This window comes from Microchirus variegatus, assembly GCF_963457635.1.
Source record: "Microchirus variegatus genome assembly, chromosome: 2".
In the NCBI taxonomy this organism is placed as follows: domain Eukaryota; kingdom Metazoa; phylum Chordata; class Actinopteri; order Pleuronectiformes; family Soleidae; genus Microchirus; species Microchirus variegatus.
This window is the reverse complement of record NC_139803.1, coordinates 27,415,140-27,432,420: the sequence shown is the minus strand read 5'-3', so window position 1 is coordinate 27,432,420 and position 17,281 is coordinate 27,415,140. Positions and strand designations below refer to the sequence as shown.

At 42.4% G+C, this 17,281-nt stretch overlaps 1 protein-coding gene across 1 annotated transcript in view; it reads left to right on the top strand.

Annotated features, from left to right (window-relative positions):
- dennd4c (DENN/MADD domain containing 4C) overlaps positions 1-17,116 on the top strand; it is a 38,647-nt gene extending 21,531 nt beyond the window's left edge. The window contains exons 3-34 of the mRNA XM_083904849.1: positions 578-830; positions 919-988; positions 2,361-2,530; positions 2,623-2,864; positions 2,963-3,029; positions 3,115-3,173; positions 4,005-4,149; positions 5,487-5,662; positions 5,795-5,895; positions 6,132-6,356; positions 6,796-6,941; positions 7,156-7,194; positions 7,436-7,566; positions 8,290-8,422; positions 8,519-8,725; positions 8,834-8,962; positions 9,076-9,223; positions 9,317-9,466; positions 9,915-10,034; positions 10,127-10,252; positions 10,335-11,452; positions 12,076-12,268; positions 12,349-12,446; positions 12,531-12,706; positions 12,802-12,960; positions 13,078-13,276; positions 13,392-13,502; positions 13,721-13,858; positions 13,983-14,100; positions 14,669-14,825; positions 14,928-14,992; positions 15,268-17,116. Of these exons, the coding sequence (XP_083760975.1) occupies positions 578-830; positions 919-988; positions 2,361-2,530; positions 2,623-2,864; positions 2,963-3,029; positions 3,115-3,173; positions 4,005-4,149; positions 5,487-5,662; positions 5,795-5,895; positions 6,132-6,356; positions 6,796-6,941; positions 7,156-7,194; positions 7,436-7,566; positions 8,290-8,422; positions 8,519-8,725; positions 8,834-8,962; positions 9,076-9,223; positions 9,317-9,466; positions 9,915-10,034; positions 10,127-10,252; positions 10,335-11,452; positions 12,076-12,268; positions 12,349-12,446; positions 12,531-12,706; positions 12,802-12,960; positions 13,078-13,276; positions 13,392-13,502; positions 13,721-13,858; positions 13,983-14,100; positions 14,669-14,825; positions 14,928-14,992; positions 15,268-15,404 (5,506 nt within the window). The 3' untranslated portion in view covers positions 15,405-17,116. The remainder of the gene's footprint in view (positions 1-577; positions 831-918; positions 989-2,360; positions 2,531-2,622; positions 2,865-2,962; positions 3,030-3,114; positions 3,174-4,004; positions 4,150-5,486; positions 5,663-5,794; positions 5,896-6,131; positions 6,357-6,795; positions 6,942-7,155; positions 7,195-7,435; positions 7,567-8,289; positions 8,423-8,518; positions 8,726-8,833; positions 8,963-9,075; positions 9,224-9,316; positions 9,467-9,914; positions 10,035-10,126; positions 10,253-10,334; positions 11,453-12,075; positions 12,269-12,348; positions 12,447-12,530; positions 12,707-12,801; positions 12,961-13,077; positions 13,277-13,391; positions 13,503-13,720; positions 13,859-13,982; positions 14,101-14,668; positions 14,826-14,927; positions 14,993-15,267) is intronic.
- The last annotated feature ends 165 nt before the right edge of the window (positions 17,117-17,281 follow it).

Sequence of the window (17,281 nt, the reverse complement as noted above, 5' to 3'; positions counted from 1 at the left end):
CTGAAAAAAAACTAGAGGTTTATGAGAATGTCAGTTGTGCTGACCACACACTGGCCCACAGAGAATTTCCTCATCGTCAAGTCTTTTTTAGCTATTATCACTCAAAAATGCCCCTTTTTTCCAAACCTGAGTGTGAATAAGAGTGTCATAAGGCAGTATTGTAAGACTTGAGTGTTTATGCAGTGAATCCGTTGCATCATTAGAATGAAAGTAGGCTTCTGGCTGCAAGCTTTGTTAAATAAATTAAGTCCTTGCCTTGCAGTGAAATGAATAGCAGGAAGACAGAGCTATCTCTGAGCCACTTAACTCTACAGGGCTCTGTAATATGTGTGATGCATGATGCCAGCTATTTGCACTTCACTTTTAACTGCCATCTTCTTGCCTGCATGTTTACACACACCACAGTCCGATCATTTAATTGTTCGTCCATGTAAATAATGGAATTTAAAATTCCATTCAGAACAAATCTTTTTAGAAAATTGTACATAGTTGTACATGTTCATCCATGAAAGAAGCTCATTATTGCATCCTGTCATGTAAGGCTAACATTTTCTGCTGTCTTTGTTGCGTTTGTCAGGGTTCTGTATGAGGGGAAGGAGCGCCTGATCCAGGGCTGCGAGGTCATCCAGGCCACGCCCTACGGCCGCTGCGCCAACATCAACAACAGCTCGGCCACCTCGCAGCGCATCTTCATCACCCTCCGTCGAGCGCCGCCTGTCCAGCCCCAGAACTCCCTTGCCGTCACGGACATTTGCGTCATTGTCACCAGCAAGGGTGAGATCCCACCGCATACTTTTTGCAAAGTGGAAAAGAATCTCAACTGTGGCATGGTAAGTCCAATTATTCACACTCGCCAAACACTTTCAGCACCATAACATCCAAGATGGCTAATCTTTAAAATATTTACAACACTTTTAGTGGGGCTCCAATGTGTTCCTGTGTTACAAGAAGTCAGTATCTGCGTCCAATTCCATCAGCTACAACGCTGGTGAGTAGAGGTCAAACTTTTTTTGTGGATTACAGTGTAAACTTAATATTTAGTTTGTAATATAACCACGTCTTCATCATCTTCTTGTTCTTTGTCCCCCATTTGACATGTTTATTTTATGGCTCAGTGTCATTATCAGTTCTTGATTCATCACATTTGATGTCCTCTGCCTATCAGAATAAGAGCATGCACATCAGTGAATGCTTATTTCACACTATTTTCTTGCATTTTATCTAGAACAGTATATGAGTATGAGGTAGAACATGCTTTTTTTTAACCAAATTCTGGGTCATGACCCCCTGCTGGGTAATGTAGGTACTGCAGGTTGGCCATTAGAGGCCATCAAAATAAGATTTTGTAAAAGTAAAGTTTAAAAGTTGTTTTCTGTCTGTGTATGAGATAAATAAATAATATGAATATGAAACAATTGATCCTATAATTATGCATGTTTAAAATGAAGATTTTAAGGGTTTAAAATAATTTATTTGTTTATCAAGACAACAAGAATAATGGTACTATAGAAGGCATAGTCCTCTGTTCAGACCCTGGAGAAGGAAGTGATGAAACACATTAATAGATAATCAAATGTGTTATCAAATGGCAAGTCATACTTATAACAGCTTTAAAACATTTTCAGTTTCTGAGTCTGGGTAATTCAAAATCGTAATAACTAGAACTAAATTGGAGTTTGCAACTCAGTCAATTTCTTGTTGCAAATCCGCTTCCATATGTGATAATAACAGTGATGACGATTATCCCATTATTTATGCAACTATGCAGACCGAAAGGATGATATAAAATATGCAGATATGAAAAAATATACTGCAGTATGTAGCTGTTGTAGAGCGTCTTCAGTTGTCTTTTTGTCTCCGAGCACAAGGGAGCCTCAGACGATGAATTGAACTGCTGCGTGACATTTTCTCTGATTGACTGCACCCTGAACAACTCGGCCTTTGGAATAATTAATGATGTAATACATGTATAATCAGTGCTGATCCGAATGCATGCACACACACACACTGTGTGACAACTGTTACATCGCAGACAACAGCACTTCCTGCCGGACCCGTTATTGTAGCATCTGCAGGCTTGTTAAGTGATGCATATGTTGAGTGTCTAGTCAGTACAGCATCTCCCCAAACAAAACATGTCACTGAAAAGCAGAAGAAGACTAATTTACTCTGAATGAAACTTGTGTATACTGACCAATTACTATAACTATATAATATTAATCTATAATATAGTATCTCATAAATGTATACAATAAAAATGATGATGGTCAATGCAACAGCCTTTAAAACCAGGAAAAGATCATTGCTACGTACCTATTTCAAGATTTTGTATCCATGTTTTCTCACTCCTCACTCTCCAGGTCTAATCTTCCGGTACCCAGAAGATGATTACGAGTCCTTCCCCTTGTCCGAATCTGTTCCTCTGTTTTGTTTGCCTATGGGTGCCAAGATCGAGTGTTGGGCACCGAACACACGCGATCCTCTGCCCGTCTTTTCCACGTTTGTCTTAACCATCTCATCGGGTGAAAAGGTGGGAAAGAGACATGACTACAGATTTGTGAACTCTTAAACTGGCTAAGAAGGCTAAATATACGAAAGGAATCTGTTCTTCTCTGGTTCTAGGTGTATGGAGCGGCTATTCAGTTCTATGAGCCGTACCCGGTGGATCTGTTGAGCGAGAGGCAGAAGATCCAGCTGGGCCTGCTCACCACGGTGGAGAAGAAGATGATCCCCAATCGACCCGTTAACACCAATAAATGCATCTGTTTGCTCTCTCGCTGGCCCTTCTTTGAGTCGTTTCGCAAATTCCTGATGTTCCTCTACAAACTCTCAGTCTCAGGCCCCCACCCACTGCCTATTGAAAAGTAAGAGCCTACTCCGTTTGTATGTATGTTTTCAATTTTAAAGACGTCACTTTGTATACCAGAGTTCTGAAGTCGAGTTTTTATATTTCCCTCAACAGGCACATCTCGCACTTCATGCACAATGTGTCATTCCCTTCCCCTCAAAGGCCCAGAATCTTGGTCCAGGTGACGCTTCTTTCATGGTTAATAATTGTATCATGAAAAACATATAATTTTTTAACATTTTCCCATGACTGAATTTTTCTTCCAGCTCTCGGCACATGACACCTTGATCCTCTCCCAGCCTGTGTGCACACCTTTACCACTCAGGTACAATCAGTTTTTCAAAAAATAGTGTATTTTGATACTTTGCTAAAATGTAATTCTGCTCCAACTCAGGCTGAATGCAGCTTGTAGACCAAAACATTCCATAGCAGTAATCATCTTTGAAAACAGCACATCATTTTTGAGACATTTTGCTCTACGTCATTGCATCATTTTGAAAAGCTATTTTTTTTTGCCTCACCTTGTTTATTCTGCAACATTCTTGTGCTGCCTTGATAAGTGCTAGTAACGACAAATAAATAATAAATTACACGAATCAAAGCTTCCACGAAAATCAGATGGGATTCTGAAAGTTTTTAAGACAAGATGACAATTTGTGCATTAGCAAATAAAACGGTGGATTGAGCAGATTCTTTGGTACAATGACTGAAGAACTTGATGAGAGATTGTCTTAACAACATCAGAAACTGTAGTAAGTTGTTGTTGTTTTGCTTTTTACATGTTGGGATATTGAATAACACTTGAAATATCCCGAAACCACTTATTTTTTCAAAAAACAAGTATATATTGGTATGTTACTTGTTGATCCATGGGCTAATCTACACAGTTTAGTGTAAAGTAGTGTATAATTATACATATTTGGCATTGAAGGAGTTAAGTAAGGCTTAAGTCATAGCAATTATACTCTTTTTCTCCTCTACCACCACACTGTTTTAGTGAGGTCCAGATAGTGATATGAAAATGACTACACATGTCTCACTCTAGTTACAAGCCGAAGTCATAAAACCGTGCTCTATCACCTCCTCCTGCCTCCCGTGTTTATTTTCAGTCTCTTCTCAGACTCATTAATCTCTCTGTGCTCTCTCTCCCTGTCAGTGGGGCAGACTACGGCACGCTCCTGATGAATCTGGGTTCAGAGAACTGCGCCACACTGCTGCACTTTGTCCTTCTGGAGAGCAAAATCCTGCTGCACTCGCTCCGGCCTGCTGTGCTCACTGGAGTGGCCGAGGCTGTGGTAGCTGTGAGTATAGGCCCCATACTTGGAAAAATGCTTTGTCATCAGCTGAAATGATCAGATAAATTAATGTAGGAGTTTTGAGTTGCAATGAAAAATTAAAATACATTAATTCAGTCGTTGTCTACCACTTAATCCTCTGCATGAGGGTCATAGAATGGCTGGAGCCAATCCCAGCTGACATAGGGTGAAAGGCGGGGTCACACAGTGCACACAGAGATGAACCACTATTCACTCTCTCATTCACACCTACAGTCAATTTAGATCAATCAAGACCTAAGTTCAATAAAGGTGGAGATGGTATACCAAACAGAGAGGGGAGGAACCAGCTTTTAATAAGCATGTTACACCTGTTAAGCCACTCTCGTAAAAATCTCATACATATAGATCTTGTCATTTATTTTGTTTTTAATTATGTAGGCATCTAATAATCACTACCATGCCCTCAGTCAGTGAACTTGTATTTCACGATGAATCACTTGCTGTGCACACAAACATGTGACAGTTACGGTTCTGACTTACTGTGGGTTTAAGCTTTTACATGCCACCAAGACAGTGTCACAGCAGAGTTTCCTTGTATGATTATATTGTTGTGGGTATTTTTGTCATTAAAACAATTTCTCAGATTTTTCAGCTACTTAAATGTGAATATTTTCTGGACGAAATCATTAAAACTGAATCGTTTTGCTTTTGAGAACATTATAATTTGGAGGTTTGGGAAACAATGATAACATTTTTCTGACATTTTATGGACCAAATGACAGATTAGTAGTTAGTTACATTTGCAGTTGCATATCTAGATTGAAAGTTTGACAAATCAATATCCTGAAACTATCATTGTCATCATATACAATATTTATCAGTATCTCTTCAATTATAGCTACCCTAGCATCAAAACTCAAAGCCAAAGCCCTGGTCACCATTCAAACAAAACACCTGCCAAGTTTTAACTCTGATCACTTGTCAGTTCACTGCTCCCATTAGCACAGTTGGACTTGTGTCTCTTTGAATACACAGGATGTCACAATCTTCAAAAGTCCCCCAAAGGCATGTGAACTGACAAAGCAAGTTTGTGAACATGGAAGCAAATTACCTCTGATCTAATCGTCAAAATCTAATTGTGTGGTATTATAATATAAAGAACTAAGGTGCCTGTTATGCGCCAACATTTTGGACCATTACAAATAATCATGCCTTCATTTTCATTCTTTGTTCATAAAAAACGAAAGTAAAGTTGCCACTCTATGGTGCACATAAAAAAACAAAACAAAACACAAGCACAGGACATGTGACAAACTATAGGATAGAATTTTAAATCCTACACCTGTCTCGTCTCCCCTCAGATGATCTTCCCCTTCCAGTGGCAATGTCCCTACATCCCCCTGTGTCCACTCTCTCTAGCGGGCGTCCTCAACGCACCTTTGCCATTCATCGTGGGCGTCGACTCCCGCTACTTCGATCTCTATGACCCCCCGCCAGACGTCGTCTGTGTGGATCTGGACACCAACACAATCTACCTGTATGTCATTATATTTTAAAGTTCCCCGTTGCTGCCTCACTGCCTGGCACTCTAGCTCACTTCAAATACTGCTGCCACACATTGCTACGTTGCTACGTAAGCCAAGTAAATCGAATGTACTTTGTGTTACAGGTCTGATGAGAAGAGACACAACAACTGGAAAAACCTCCCAAAAAAGCCTTGCAAGAGCCTCATCAACTCCCTGAGCAACTTGCACCACCAGCTGGCCACTGGTACAAACTACACTTAAAGAAACGCCTTTCAATGCAATCTAGTGAAATACAACAGTACTTTACAACGGTGATGTGTAAAAGTATTTTAATGCATAGTTCCATCACGTGGATAGATGCAGAGTGTGCTGCAAATCAATAAGAGTGGAAGCCATGGGTTCTTAAAAGTTGCCCCCTCATCTTAAGCTGTTTCAGCACATTCACTCCTTGAATTTAAGTGTCTTTGTTTTGTGTTCCAGTCGCAGTGCGTCAGACAGCACAGGAGAGCTCAGCGGTGGACATGACCCCCATCGAGGCCGACTTCACGTGGCACAAGAAGAAGACTGCCTTGGAGATGGAGATCCAGGAAGCCTTCCTGCGCTTCATGGCCTCCATCCTGAAGGGCTACCGCTCCTACCTCAAACCTATCACCCAGGCACCTTCAGTGAAGGCCACGGCCGCCAACTCTCTGTACGATCTACAAGGTAAACCACAAGCCTTTGTCGAGCTTTATATTGAGGAGTAGCGGGACATGGCCTAAAAACATCACAATATTATTTATAAGCCATATTGCTCAGCTCTACTTGCTGGCTTTGTAACCTATGCATAATTTATAGCCCTAATTCAGACAGCCTCACCGAATGTTTAATTTTATTAGCGTCTCTATTTCAAGCGTCTCGACTATTATTCAACCCAAGACTTTTTGAGAGTCAACCATGTTTTCCCTCAGCTGTAATAAGATATCACTCATGATTGTTGCTGGGAAATGTGTCCTCAATCCACTTTTGCTCTTTTTTTCTTTTTAGATCTCTAGTTGACAGTTTGAAGAAAAATGCTCAAACACAAACTTCTTTTACATTATGTGTATTAATTTTATTGGAATTTGAGAAATGTTGCCACAAAGTTCTCCATGCCTTCCTGCAGGGTTCCTCAAAAGCAGAGACCGAGCCCACCAGAAGTTCTACTCCCAGCTCACCAAGACCCAGATCTTCATCCGCTTCATTGAGGAGTGCACTTTTGTCAGCGACAAAGACACTGGTCTGGCATTTTTTGACGACTGCGTGGAGAAGGTGATTACATAATATGTGTATGACATAACATGTCGTACCGTGGTTTCATGTGCATTTTTATTCTTCTTCTTCCTCTGGAGCATTTTCTTCCACAAACAAGCCTTTGTTTCATTTTGTTTTATTGGCAAATCAACATTTGTCCGCCGGGAGACCAAGGAAGCCAAAGTTTCCTCTGATTCATTCTTTCCCTTTGCTCTATTTCCTCTTTTTGCAGCTTTTTCCCTCTGATAAAATCACCGACAAAGGCACCAAGGTAATCTTGTACACTGTAATCGGATTTCCTCCCATGTTGCTTTGTTGTTTGTGACTAACATTCAGAGGTAAATAAATTAACCCTTTTCCCCCTTTGAGGAACGTGTTCACCAAGGGGCTTGAAAATTTCCTGTTTTTTTCTCCATCTGGAAACCTCAATAAACCGAGCATGTCGTACCTCCAAACTGAACTTGTCTATTTATTTAGTTCTGCTAATGCTCTTGATGTGACCCTCTCTGCAGGTCGAAGGTGAGTCTTCAGATGACACGAGACTCCTGGAGCTGGATGAGTCTCAGAAGAGTGAGCACACTGTATTTGTTATGCCTCCTGAACCTCCAACTGATGATGGACCTGACCTCATTGCTCGATTTACGTAAGCATTTTTATATAACTTCATTCATTCAGTCGCTATCTACCGCTGTATCGTCCACATGAGGGCTGCAGGGAGCCGGAGCCAATCCCAGCTGATATTGGGCAAAAGGCGTTTAACTTGCCAGGCCGTCGCAGCCAACACAGAGATTTGAGCTTATAATTACAACACAATATTAAAATAAAAAAGATATTCATGATTTTACAGAATTTATAAGTAAAAGTGCTTGTTATGGAACAGTGCATATATCTAAATTAAATAAAACATTTATGATGTAAAATAGATCAAAACAGAGAAAAAAAAAAAACTAGGTAAATAATAACATGGAGAACTGTCATTAAAACATCAAAGGAGCTCATATATATGTAATTTAATGTTGAATGCAATACATTTAATAATGTAATCAAATTTCTAATTATTAGTATTGTAAGAATATTGCTAGAAAATATATGAAGTATGATATTCTGTCTACAGCCACACACACTGTGGTTGCAGGTCATATTTTCATCATAACATGATATTAATATTTTTGGACTGTGGAAGTAATGGGGGTACATCCACACAGGCGGGCCACTTTTTGCTGTGAGGCTACAGAACTAGCCACTTCTCTGCCATGTGGCCTACAAAACGTCCATAAATAAAACATATGAAAGGATGAGTTTGTGATGCTGGGAACCATTTTTTGTGGATTAATGTTGACATTTCCATTTCTCATCCTCTATAAAGCTATAAAAGTTTCCCCAGATTGCATATGGATCTCTTTGAACGCCCAAGAGTGTTGCGACCAGCACTTAGCAGCAGAGCGGCGGGGGCCAGTTTGTCGAGCAGCCCCGCTCTCCTTGCGAAGAGGACAAAGCAGGTGTGTACATCATGGCAGTAGATGTGGTGCACATCTGCCAAAAGGGACTTAGTATTTTTAATAATGCACACTTTCTGTATCCCTACCAACCCTCAGGAGGTCAAGCTTGCCTACAAGATGGCAAAGCGTTACTATTCCAACCCCCCACTTTGGGCCCGCTGTCTGTTCAGTCACTGCTACAGCCTGTGGTTCATCTGCCTGCCAGCAGCTGTTCGACTGGCCAAGTCCAAGAGCCGCGCCATGCAACAGGCGTACAACATCTTGCTGAAGATGAGAACCACTGAGGTGGAGGTGCTGGATGAGGTACGGTTTCCAAGGATGATATATCCAAGGCTCGTCGTATTCATGAGCACACTTCACTCTCTTATGCTTGCGTCCTTTAATCTAACCTTCGTATTTCCATGTCTTCAGGTGTGTTACAGAGTAGTAATGCAGCTCTGCGGTGACTGGGGTCTCCCTGTTCTTGCTGTGCGAGTCCTCGTTGAGATGAAGAAAGCTGGAGTGCGTCCCAATGCTATCACATATGGTTATTACAACAAGGTCATTAATCTCCTTACACCCTCAGATCATCATTCACGACTACAATTAAATTGTTAAAAGGCTCAACTTGCCACTTTCTTAAGCTCTAGATACTTTCTGTGTTCCCTCTGCAGGCTGTCTTAGAGAGTCCCTGGCCAAGCCGAAATCGCAGTGGCCTCTTTATGTGGACCAAAGTTCGTACTGTGCTTCGAGGAGTGGCCCAGTTCAAACAAGCTCTGGACCGAACATCTTCCAAAAAGGGACCCGCACTTAGTGCCACAGGTGGGACTGGAACATCAAAATATGATATTCTTTTGCTTTAGTGATTCTCCTTCTTTTGTTTACTCACTTTTGTCTTTGCATGTGTGTCTGCAGCTGCGTCAGTGGGAGGACCAGCGGTCACTGAAGCTGACCGTTTGAGTCATGGAAGTGCCGACAGTTCGAATGAGGTTAACGGTGAGGGACATAACCTGTTTGCCCACGGCCACGGTGTAGAAGAAGCAACGGACAACCACTGTAGTACAGGTATTGACTCCCCAGAAATATCACCACAGAATTGAATACTAATACTTGAATACTAATTGTCCTTCAGTTTATAATAATTGGAAACTAACAAACAGACTCAATAGAAGGTTTATGAATATATACATTGAATATAAATATGGTCAAATTCTGCCATAACATAGCTTAAAATGAAAGTGGTGTTATTAGGTGAATAAAAAAAAGAAGAAAAAAATATACATTTAGTTGATTCCATGTGTTTTTCTTAATCAACATATAATATTTAAATCATATTATTACGTTTATTTCCCAAATGTATACAAGAAATATGATGATTACCAATGCAGCCTTTAAAACCAGTAAAAGAGTCATCACATACAGTTATATTGCCCAGCCCTACTGCTAAATGCTGGTCCTTTTATTGATATCGTCATGATAAAACATATATGTACATGGTTTGCGTGATCCACAGGAAGACATTCTGATCAAGGCTACGGCTCCAAGGATGAGTTACACCAGGAGCTGGTGGAGCCGTCGCATACGGCCGTCCTCTCCACTGGAGAGAGAAACAACGCCAAAGCACAACATAATGGTAAGAGAAGCTACGTCCATCCCTCATGTACTGTGTGTATGAAAATCCTTCTTGAACGCCAATGTTTAGTGTGTGTTACTGTGTATGACCAGGTGGCGACATTGCTGGTTCAGTGGACAGTGCAGTGGCTGTAGCAGAACCCCTCACTCCCGTTGATGTCCTGTCACCTGTCCCCAGTATTGTGAAGCTTTCTACAGGAAGCTTTGATGGTGAAACGGGTAAAAAGAAGACTTTGACTTAACCATGATGTAAATGGATATAAATGTTCAGCCATATGATTAACTGTTCAACCCCACACAGGTAAGCTGTTCAGAAGACACAGTAAGAAAAATAGCATGTCTCTCCCTGACGATGATACCCCGCTGACATCGCAGGATGCGACCAGGAAGTCTCAACATCAGCGTCAAAAATCCTTTTCTGAGCGCAGCTGTAGCTTCAGTGCTGAAACCCGTGCTGGAATGCTCCTGGAGAAAGGCGTGGATGACATGGCCAGCCAGATGGGCGCCGATGCTCGTATCCTGACTGCGGCACTTTCTGCTAGCCAAAGTCCACCCCCCTGCAGTGTGTCCAAAGCACTCTTTAAAGACCTAGAAGAAGAGCCGGAAGACGAGCAGGGCTTGATACTTAAGCTGCCACTAGAGCAGGAGGTGGAGGAGGAAGAGGAGGAGGTGGTGGTGGCAGCGACGGGAGCGCCAGAAACAGAGAAAATAGAAGAGGAAGATGTGGAAACTGATGTAAAAATGGAAGAACAAGAGACTGAGCCAGCTGAAGCACAGGAGGAGGATGAGTCTGAGGTGCGAGGACCGACTCTGGAGAGGGCAGATGTGAAGGTAGGGGCCGACCCACTCTCCCTCCTGGTGTCAGAGACTGAAGAGTCAGCCTCTGTTACCAGCCAGGAGCCACCGCGCTCCGTGCCCGCTGTGGTGTCCCGCAATCTGGCAGAGGAGATCGAAATGTACATGAGCCTGCGAAGCCCTCTAGGCGCCAAGTCCTCCAGCATGGAGCTCCAGCAGTCCCAGGGAGACACCACTGATGCTCCAGAGCCCAAACAGACTATGGAGCGCAGATCCAGCCTTCCTGTGCCTGCTGTCAAAACTCCAACTGGCTCCCCAGGGGATACACCCAAACGCAGCCCTAACACTGTCACTCGCTCCAAGACGTTTGCTGTGAAGACGAAGACCCCGGCCAGCATCACTGCGAGCCCAAGCACGAGATCAACCTCGCTGACTGCACTGGTCAAGTCCTCACAGGGAGGGTCTCTGGGCTCAGTCATAAACTCTATTTCAGGCATCAAGATGGACACTCTGTTGTCAGGCCCTAAAATCGATGTGCTAAAGTCTAGCATGAAGCAGGCAGCAAATGTAGCCAGCAAGGTTTGGGGGGCAGTGGCGTCGGCTTACTCTTACTCCGACGATGAGGTGAGTTTGCTTAAAGGGTAATTCCATGAATATAAAACTCAAGTGTGTAACCTTAAGTTGTAAACAAATATATTCAAATATTTGTTATATTCAAACCTGTCACATGAGTTCACACAGTGATTTAGCCTGCTCCCCATTACTTAGAGTTCATGGCGCCTGGTGACATTCCTGTGCTGCACACAGGAAGTGATTTATTTTAAGCAAAGCCAGAGGCAACAGCATCATTGCGCTTGTATGACCAAACTGTTCAAGTCATTGAACAGTTTGGTTTAGTCAGTGCTTCTTCTCACTGACTGTCTTTGCACTGCTGCTGCTGTATACACACAAACACTCCTTCAGTCACTTATTGCATGATAGAGCCCATTTCTAGAATTCCACATGCAGAATACTATCAACAACTAAAATTCACTGAGAGTTACATACTGCAGCTTTAAAACTATTCTTTAGTTCTTTTGATTTCTGAGCTCTCGGTTGATTATGATCACATCTTTGTTCATTGCTGCACATTAATTTCAAATGAAAGACAACTGCTCTTTCGCTTAACCAGCACACAGGTGATATAACTACAATGTAACATGGCTAAGAGTTGTGATTTTAAAACAACCTCTAACTTAAATCTGCAGGAAGAACAAGCTCAGGGTGGTGGTGGCTTCCCATCACATCTGGATGATCACATGCTGGCAGCTCATGATGTAGATGACGGTCCTGAACGAGGGGCCATCCCAGGTTTGGTGGCTAACGGCTTAAACCAGAGCTCCACCAGCCTGGGCAGCAGCAGTGGCAGCAGCGACACTGGCCGAGGGATTCACCAGACATGTAAGCCCCCCACACTCTGGCACAAACATGCATGAGAAGAGAAAGGTATCTAAACAGGTGCTTTTGTCTTTTATCTGCAGTTATAACTCAAGGACGTGCAGGCAGAGGTCCCGACTCTGAGCAGGGCTCCTCACATCATGCTTCCTCCTTGAGCATCTACCAGAACTGCGCTTTGGAGGTCAGACATTGCTGCAGTGCTGCCGTGTTGGTGCTTCCAACATGTCACATGGGTAACTGAGAGGTTGTGTTTCCCTGATGACAGGTGCTGATGTCAAGTTGCTCCCAGTGCCGCTCCTGTGAAGCTCTGGTGTACGATGAGGAGATCATGGCAGGCTGGACAGCCGACGACTCCAACCTAAATACCAACTGTCCTTTCTGTCGCACAGCCTTTCTTCCCTTGTTGCATGTGGAGTTCCATGACTTGCGCACATTTACTGGGTAGGAATATGTTGTCACTCGCGTCTTAAAATGTTGAAGTGGTGTTAAGAATCACACAAGAAATAAGAATCCTGTTTTTTCTTCTCCCCTTCCAGTCTCTATATGAATCCCAGTGCCTCAGGGGACAGTATTCACAGTTCCAGCACACATCCAACAGCCAGCAGTTCAACTGACATTAAGACACCAGACCAAGTTATTTTCCCTGAAGAGGAAGCAAGAGAAACTCCAGATCTTCGTCCTGGAGCACATAAGAGGTGCAACTTCATTAGCATCACTATAAATTACTCTCAGATTAACCCGTCACATATCTGTTCACAAAGTTAACCCACCCAGCTCTGCTCCCGACTCCTCTTAACCTTTTGTGTTTCTAGTCTCATTCCAGAGCCGGTTCAGTCTGACCCTCTGGGTCTGCTGGAGCACCACACAGAAGGGACGCAGCGGAGGTGTAGTGGGACATCACTGACGCGTAGCAACAGTGTTGGAGGTCCATTACAGAGTCTGGAATACACCCAGAGACCAAGTCACGGTGTCTCCACAACCAGTCTGCCCTGCAGCTTGCTAGAGGTGTCGGTCAGTGTCACACGACTGCCTCAAATCAAAATCTTTCAATATTGCAAGTAGCTATATATCTGCAGTGTAGTAGGAATGTATATAACAGTCGGAATGCAATGTGTGTGTTTGACAGGATGGCATGGGGACCAAACGTCCAAACCCCAAGCCTGTGTCCGTCCCGTACCTGAGCCCTTTGGTGCTGCGCAAGGAGCTAGAGACCCTGTTGGAGAATGAGGGAGATCAGGTACTGAGAATATAGACATGTGGGAGCCATTTGTGAAATCTTTTTGAATGCATTTTGACTGGAGTTCTGTAGCTGCACTGCAGCTTAATTCACTTTGGTTTATTGTTGATTGGAGCCAGCCCCAGCCTCTGATTGGCTGGATAATTACCAGGCTGCTTGTGTTTTGAGAGTTTAGTTGTTTTCTCTCCTCTAAGTCCAACTTCTTTTTGTTCATTCAGGTGATCTACACCCACAAGTTCCTCAGCCAGCACCCCATCATTTTCTGGAACCTGGTGTGGTATTTCCGTCGCTTGGACCTGTCCACTCACTTACCTGGTCTCATTCTTACCTCGGAACACTGCAACAATGGAGTACAGGTTGGACTTTATTTTTATGCCAGCTTAATGAAGCACGCTCCTCCATAATGTTCCCATTTGTTTCGATTTTCTCTTTTCTAGTTTAAAAGAAGTCATTTTGAAAGGGTCTTTTTTTTTTCCGCAGCTGGCATTGACATCACTGTCCCAGGACAGTAAGCAGGTTTATATCCAGCTCCTCTGGGACAACATCAACCTGCACCAGGAACATGGCAAGCCCCTCTACCTACTGTGGAGGACCTTATGTGAGTATGCACGCACACACGCACCCACATTAATGTTCGTCTTTAGAGGTCTGACCTGAGGCGTATTAATTAAAGGGTGGGTATTTGAGTTTGGGCAATGGATGTACACTGCAAGTAGTAAGTCCATTGCTGCTGCTGTTGTAGAAAATTATGTGTAGGATATAGTCAGTATTCAAAATAATCAGAATATGTATTATATCGTGCCCTCTATATCATGAGGGCATTGGAAATAACCAAACAATGCTCATGTCGGGACTAAAGTTGTCCGTCGCTACAATGGATTTCTGTCAATTGTAAAAAAAAAAAATTAGAAGAGAAGAGGAAAAACAGCTGCACATGTTTTTGTTGTGGTTTTTAATTAAAACATTTTTTTAGATTTAGTAAAAAGATTGAAAGCACTGAAATTACATCAGAAGAAAAACTTTTAGGGAAGCAACTGCATGGCAGAAAAAAGGGATCTCTGTTAAAGTGTGGTGTGGTGCATAGATAATTCGGATTCAGTCAAAAGATTTTTTATTTTTTGCTTAAATCCCTGCTAATGTGAGTGTGCGTATGTATTATTTCCTAGTGGAGAAGAAAGGGACACTGGCTCCAACAGACCACCAGGAGATTCGGACCCTCCTCAACACAATTGTCCGCAACATCCAGACTAACGACGTGTACGGACCAATCAACCTGTTGATTCGAGAGATGAAGCGGCGCCCCGAGGGGGTCAAGCGGCAAAGGTCAGCCCTCCTCTTCCTTTCGACCTCATCAATTTCACACACATTGATAACGTTTAAGTGAAAACCTCATGTGCCTCATTTGTATGGACGGATTTTTCTTAGGAGTATCTACAGGGAAATAATGTTTCTTTCATTGGTGGCCTTGGGTCGGGAGAACATCGACGTAGGTGAGTATATTTGTCGAATGCAAAGGTGCCACATCATTTGTCAAACACTGCATTCCCGCTGGTCTAAAACCCTGCTTCCAGACACACAGTACCTGTATGGTACATTACCCAAAATGCACTAGCTGGTGTAGGTAGAGATTTAAACAGCAGATGGCCGAGTCTTCCCATTGAGCAGAATTTAAAGCAGATTGTTTCAACTGTTTCACTCAGCAACAGCAACTGTCCTTTTCCCTCTTCTGACTGTGAACCTCTACCCCCTTTCCTCATACCCACAGAGGCCTTCGACAGGGAGTACCAGCTGGCTTACGATGAACTGAGCTCCGAGCAGCTCAAATCTTTGCACCGCATCGACAAACCGCCCACCGCCAGCGTCCAGTGGTGCCTTAAATGCTTTGGACCCCTTTTCATTTGACTGCCAGCACCTGCAGCAAAGATGGAATATCTCGTCGGTCATGTGTAACGGCAGGAGAGAAGGGATCGGTTGGTGACGTGGGGTGTGAGCGAGGAAAAAAAAGTGATTTAGCACCTCCGGTTGTCCAAACATGGTACTTCTTCTACCCTCTGTTTTGAAAGATCCTCATTGTCTGCTTCTTTTTTACTACCGTATCTAGTTTTTCTTAGATTTTCTAAGCAGACGCCGTCAAGTGGGACTGTTTTTGATGTCTCCTTCAACAGGAGAAGTAAAACTGGTGGGACTAGCTGGTGTTTACTATATATAGTGGGTGTATAGAATGATTAATCACTGTACAGAATGTATTTGCTGCCCCTATGGTGTAGACATATCTGCTGTGTGTGTGTGTGTGTGCGCGTGTGATCATGGCATCAACTCCCTGGTCTTGTAGTCTTTTCCCCAATTTTGCTTTTCCCATATTAAATCAGGATGGTTTTTTTTTGAGACTGTACAAGCCTTAACTGTTGCTCTCTGCACTTTCTAACAAACAAAAAAGCATCATATTCGCTTGTCTTTTTGTACATATTTCTATTAGAGGGAAATCTGAAACCAGAGTTGCCTACTTTGTTGGAGGCAAGAAGTTGCGTTGCCTGTGTCCCAAGTCTTATCAAATGTTTCACTGTGTGTGTACTTGTTCAGGATGAGGCTCCTGTCTGTGTAAATATGTGTCGGTAGCAGACATGTAAATGGGAGAAGACAATCACTCAATTATCACTAAAAACCGATCCACAACATTCCACACTTGCAATCAGAGCAGGTCATAGGGAAGTGTCGGTCTCTGATTAAAACCTGCTATTTAAGAAAATAACAATGAAATCAGTTTTAAGTAAAAATAAGAAGAAAAAGAAACGTGTGCCACACTACTGATCATGATCAAGACCCACGTTCTAAACGACAAACAGCAGCTCAGTGCAGAACCTCAGTCTCGCATTGATCAGTCCAGCTTGTATTTTAATTGTCTGCATTTTTAACAGTAACTCTGTTACTATATACCTTATTCTTATGAATTACAACCATAACTTGCATGCATTTGGGCTTTTCTTCACTCATGCATAGTAAGGAAGCAGTAAAGATGTTTTAAATTAGGAATATTATTTGCAGACAGGATGCCTTTTATGGTTTACATGCAGTAGCTTTGACTATTTATGGCAGCAAAAAAAAAAGGATTTTCTGCACAGCTGATACTGTGTGTGAGAAACCGATGGCCTTGACATGACATTCCACTAAATGCTGAAACAGACAGGAAGTGCTGTGATGAGCTTTTGGGGAGTGGTTATAGAAGCAGAACAAGTGTTGCTGACATGTACAGATGTAACATTTTCATTTTGCACTTCTTAGATTGTAGTCCTGACCTAAACCAGTGGGAATGAGGGGATGGCACCACCTCAGAATATTAACAATATTCCCCCCTACCCCCTCCAAAACAAAAAGAAATATTCAATTATTTATTTTTGTATTATTGGTATTTAGATTGCAGTCAGTGTAGTAATAGTAAAACAGCATTTTTACGATTTAACTATCCCCTCTCACCCTTTTAATCTTCTTGTCTTGAGGGTTTTCACCTTGTAGTGACTTTGTAAATTTGGTCTTCTTATGGCTGAGGATGTACAGGAAACATTGTTCTTTAACAAAAGATTAAGTGATCTCTCTTACCGTCCTGTGGAAAGGAATCGAATGTCTACACTTAAATGCGCTGCAATAAATGAATTTGTGAACTGATTTAAAGTGAAATGTATCTGTTTTTGTCAATTTGCATTGTTTTATGTCAGATTAACATTGATTTTTGTAGTATTATTATTTATGTAGCATTTAAACAAATTTTCAACACATTTGTTTTA